The sequence below is a fragment of the Penaeus vannamei genome, chromosome 40 (assembly GCF_042767895.1).
Source record: "Penaeus vannamei isolate JL-2024 chromosome 40, ASM4276789v1, whole genome shotgun sequence".
NCBI classification, from domain to species: Eukaryota; Metazoa; Arthropoda; class Malacostraca; order Decapoda; family Penaeidae; genus Penaeus; species Penaeus vannamei.
Window position 1 is genome coordinate 141,802 of NC_091588.1, and position 5,000 is coordinate 146,801.

At 37.1% G+C, this 5,000-nt stretch overlaps 2 protein-coding genes across 4 annotated transcripts in view; one reads left to right on the forward strand and one right to left on the reverse strand.

The window, feature by feature from the left end:
* Window positions 1-4,575, forward strand: part of LOC113809388 (solute carrier family 25 member 3) — a 10,383-nt gene extending 5,808 nt beyond the window's left edge. Inside the window, exons 2-6 of the mRNA XM_027360965.2 lie at window positions 1,217-1,344; window positions 2,215-2,378; window positions 2,929-3,165; window positions 3,403-3,769; window positions 3,937-4,575. Of these exons, the coding sequence (XP_027216766.1) occupies window positions 1,224-1,344; window positions 2,215-2,378; window positions 2,929-3,165; window positions 3,403-3,769; window positions 3,937-4,100 (1,053 nt within the window). The 5' untranslated portion in view covers window positions 1,217-1,223 and the 3' untranslated portion in view covers window positions 4,101-4,575. The remainder of the gene's footprint in view (window positions 1-1,216; window positions 1,345-2,214; window positions 2,379-2,928; window positions 3,166-3,402; window positions 3,770-3,936) is intronic.
* A 105-nt stretch (window positions 4,576-4,680) lies between these two features.
* Window positions 4,681-5,000, reverse strand: part of LOC113809387 (uncharacterized) — an 11,914-nt gene continuing 11,594 nt past the window's right edge. For all 3 annotated transcript variants that reach the window (XM_070117413.1, XM_070117411.1, XM_070117412.1), the window contains one exon: window positions 4,681-5,000. This exon is cut by the window's right edge and continues 822 nt beyond it. The gene's annotated coding sequence lies outside the window, so the exon portion shown is untranslated.

Sequence of the window (5,000 nt, forward strand, 5' to 3'; positions counted from 1 at the left end):
ATTTTGGTTAATTCATATTGAATAAATTCTGCAATAGGCTGTGGATATGACACAGGCTTGCTATTCTGAGCATGTGTGATTTGCTGAAGGTGCATACAATCCAGTCAAACTTTATCCTTTGTGTTGGCTGATATCAATGGAATCTGGATGTGTAAAAAACGGTGGTTCCCAACCTTTTTTATTCTGTGGCCTCTAACCAATATGTAGTATTCTCCATGGTCCTGTTTAGTGTAGAGCAAAAACACCTTTTGGGCTGATTCATTTATTGATATGTTAGAGAATTTTATGTACCGTAAATGATATAAAAATCTAATTTAATGTCATATTTTCACATTGCTCCATGGGCCCCCCAGAAAATATGCTGCGTTCCCCTAGGTTGGGAACCCCTGATGTAGAGGTTACTTTCTATCATTCACTTGATAAAACTTTTGACATATGTCCAGTAAGAGGTTTGTTGATGAAAGGGTGACCAAATATCCCTTGAGGTTTTTATAAATGAGAGGTGGTTGATCCAATACCACAATTCATAAAATTAGGCAGTCAGGCATGGTCAATAAAAGTTGAAAGTCCATTAGGCTGTGCAAGCTGTAAGTGGGTCATCACTATACCTTTTCCCCATGGACTGGATGAACTGAATTAGGCTGTTGGAATACCATCTATTGGTGGGTAAACAGCAGTAGCAGGAACATTTTAATGTATTCCTAGGCAAGAAAAGTTAGAATTTGTTGACTTGTATTTTCTTTATGGTTAAGGTTATAATTATAATTATATAATAATAATAATGTTATAATTAGTAAAATTATATGGATATCTAGAATTTTGTACAATGTTTTGGTGTTTTGGTGAAGCAAAGGAGTGCCTGACAAACAAGATAGTAGCCAAATTAACTTTGAAATGGTGCATTTTTGGATCCAATTATAGAATTGGATATTTTATTCCACTTATTTTTTTTTTCTTTTGTATTCCATGATCATTGACATATTGTAAACTTTTTCCAATTTTTAGCTTTAACCATTGATTCTACTTTACTGTTACTTGGTTTCACAGAATTTTAAAATGAGAATAGTAGAACAGATTGATTCTGTTGGCTTTGAAGAACAATAAATTCTCTTAAGAGATTCTTGTTAAAGATCATCATTGAATAGTTACCAAGAGATCACATGTATTTTGTACTTTATTTGAATAGAATGTATTTCTCAATTTCTGTTTGTTTCAGAATCAAAATGTTCAGCAGCCTCTGGGAAACAGCAAAGAACTCGCCGTTCAGTCGGCCACTTGAAGCTCAGTGTGATGCCCCCAACAAGCAGCTTGTAGCTGGGAGAAACATTGCTGCTGCTGATGCTGGTAAGATCAAATGATTTTATTAGTTTATATAATTTTAGAAGTTAATATTAGTATGAAGGAAATTCATATTAGTATTTCAGTTTAAAAGCCTTTAGGCAACAATTGTTATCTTGGTTTATTGATCCATCACACATTTTTCCCCAATTTTCAAAAATAAAAACAATTGAGAAATTGACCTTTTTTCCTGCTGCACCTGATTCGATACAATATCATTCAGTTCTGTTTTTCTAGTCAGTTCTACCTATAAAAAACTCCATGATTGATGGTATTTGCCATTTGTCTCAAGCACAATGTCACTGGAGATCATTCCTGCCTGTGGGTACAGGAACAATACTGATTCCAGATGTGATGTTTTGTATTTCATTTTTTTTGTACTGCCCATCATGTTTCCAGAAATTGATAAACTCTTAAAAACAGCCAAAACACCCAATTATTTTTATCTTGTGACTGCCTGTCAGAGGTTTTCAGAAATAAAATCCATAAACCAAGGAATAAAATAATTGGGACCTTAGTATTATATACGGGTGTATTATTTACAGATCTTGTACAATCTTTTTAGCTGTAGGAATGAGTGATAAGTCAATAGCATGTGAAACTTAATACCAATCATTGCTTTGTGGAGAATGGAAAGTAAGCAAGAGCAGGCTGATTAATTACCTAACTGGTGTGACTTTATTCTGCAATAAGTTCTTCGATGTGTACCATTGGATATGTAAAGGCAAACACCTGGTTCATCATGGTTTAGATATCAAAATAGCTGGTTTAGAATAAAGTGAATGTTATTAGAAATAATATTTTTGGTATATAAAACCTACGTTTATACCATTTGTTTTTAACATTTTATCAATTTGTCTTTACCCTCATTGGCAGAGTACAGCTGTGAGTATGGGTCAAACAAATACTATGCCCTCTGTGGCTTTGGTGGCCTGCTCAGCTGTGGTATCACACATACAGCTGTTGTCCCCCTGGATTTGGTGAAGTGCAGGATCCAGGTAGATCCTGCCAAATACAAGGGAATCTTCAATGGCTTCAAGGTAAATGTAGCCTCCTTGCTGTAGATTTTTATGATAAGCTATAAACTTGTTGGATCTGGGTGCCTTGTGTCATTGTTTATAGCTAAAATTCTGGGCATTGGGCTTGATCCGTGAGACACCTGGGTGTGGGGCTAGTAGGCCTGGCTCCCCCCCCCCCCCTACACTGCATGAACAGTGGACAGGGATAGGAATCCTGAGTATGGAAATAGTTGGCCTTCTTCAGTTATGGCTCAGGGGTGATATACTCCACCCTCTCTTGTTGATGAAAATAATGCTAGAGCCCTTTCCTAAATTTTCACTCCAAGTCTAAACTTTCTCCAAGAGGTTTGTACACTTGTGGCATGTCATTCTCGTCAACCCAGCCTTCAGCTGCATTTTCCACGATAGCAAGTTCGTCACCCTGGCCCTCAACCAAATATTTTCTTAACAGCATATTCCTGGTTAAAAAAGGCTGATAATTTTGATATACAGAATATTAAAACCTCAATTCCTTCATGGTTCTTTATGAAAGTGTAGCTTCAGGTCTTCTATAATTTTGTTTTGTTTACAGGTATCAGTCAGGGAAGATGGAGTTCGAGGTTTGGCCAAGGGATGGGCACCCACAGCCATTGGATACTCGATGCAGGGTATCTGCAAGTTCGGTTTCTATGAATTGTTCAAGATTTTGTATGGCAACATGATTGGTGAGGAGAATTCCTACCTCTACCGCACATCCCTCTACCTTGCTGCATCTGCCTCAGCTGAGTTCTTTGCTGATATTGCCCTCTCACCCATGGAGGCCTGCAAGGTATGGTATATGATTCAGGATGGTTTAGTCTTAAGATTTCTAAGATAGGTTTCCCATGATATTTTAAGAACTGGCTGTGTGAACCTGATATTTTAAGAACTGGCTGTGTGAAAAACTTCCTTGTTCAAGAAGCATTTCTAAATGTTAAAAAAAAAAAAATTGATATGTATTTAGTGTGACAGCTGATATATTAATTTTGTAAATGAGATAGATAACAGTGTAATAAAAAAATTTCAGGTGCGTATCCAGACCCAGCCTGGCTTTGCCTCAACTCTCCGTGCTGCTGCTCCCATTATCTATGGACAGGAAGGCCTGTGGGGCTTCTACAAGGGTGTTGTCCCTCTCTGGTGCAGACAGATCCCTTACACAATGATGAAGTTTGCCTGCTTTGAGCGTACCCTGGAGGCCCTCTACATGTATGTGGTGCCCAAGCCCCGTGACCAGTGCACCAAGAACGAACAGTTGGTTGTCACCTTTGCTGCTGGTTACATTGCTGGTGTGTTCTGTGCCATCGTCTCCCACCCTGCTGACACCATTGTTTCCAAGCTGAACCAGGATAAGGGCTCCACAGCTATGGGTGTTGCAAAGAATCTTGGCATGGCAGGTAAGGCAATTGCAACCAAATTTTATTATTGTAGTACAAGTTATTGGGCATGGAATATTTTTCTGGTTTGTAAATATTTTTTCTGCTTGTTCAATGAGGTTTTGTGCATGAGAATAATCTAATTCAAGAGCAACCTTGAATACTTAAGAATATTTTCTTATCACCAGGACTGTGGAAGGGTCTCTTCCCACGTATCATCATGATTGGTACCCTGACGGCCCTGCAGTGGTTCATCTACGACGCTGTCAAGGTCACCCTCAACCTCCCACGTCCTCCTCCACCAGCAATGCCAGAGTCCCTCAAGTTGAAGTTGGAGGCCAAGCAAGCGTAAAAGATAACATTCTAAAATCTTTGCGGAACTTCAAGCACATTGCATCAACCTTAGCCTTCAGTGAAAATTTTTATATTAATTATAGATTAATGTTTGTCACCAGCTTTTAAGAATTTCACAGCAAGAATTATCAGTATTTGTCTGGCAAAATGTTACTGAGGCTTTGGTGGCAGTGGTATATTTCTATAATAATGTTAACACGGCAAAGTTACACCATGGCCCATGTGCTATTGGTGGTGTTACCCTTTATTGGAATGTGCTACGGTATGGTAAAACCATCACTACTTACCCTGTAGCATAATCCATGAAGGTTTTAGTAAGGAATACTGTGTTTTTTTTCCATGTATGTCCGACTGGTAGGAAAAATTTGAAATTTACTTTTATTTTTATCCCAACTATTTATGAATGTTTTGGAAAATGGCTGATGTATATAGTAACTCATTGTATAAAATACATTAAACACAGTAAATGAGAACTCTTTCATTTCCCTAATTTAGTTCAAACTTGATTCATTTTTTTAAAGCATTAACAGATTTCTCAATATCGAGCATAGAGCCTGAAGAAGAGGGAATAGAAATAGTGAATGTTCTTCCTTTAATATCTATTACACTATAGAAAAAGTTCTCTAGTGGTGACAAATATCTAATAAACCTTCCTCATAGTCAAGATGAAAATGTAAAGTATTGAATGATATCATGTTACATTGGGCTCATGATCTGAGCAAACAAAATTGTAAAAACTTGAGAACCTTACAGAATCTCATTTTGCTAACTAAATAGGAAATCGTATATAAATATTTATGGCTATAAAGTCTACAGAACACAATTGATAAAAATGGTGTTTGGAATAGCAAGTCCTTTGATAACTATAATTTCATTAACCAAATCGTCATTCTTAAAA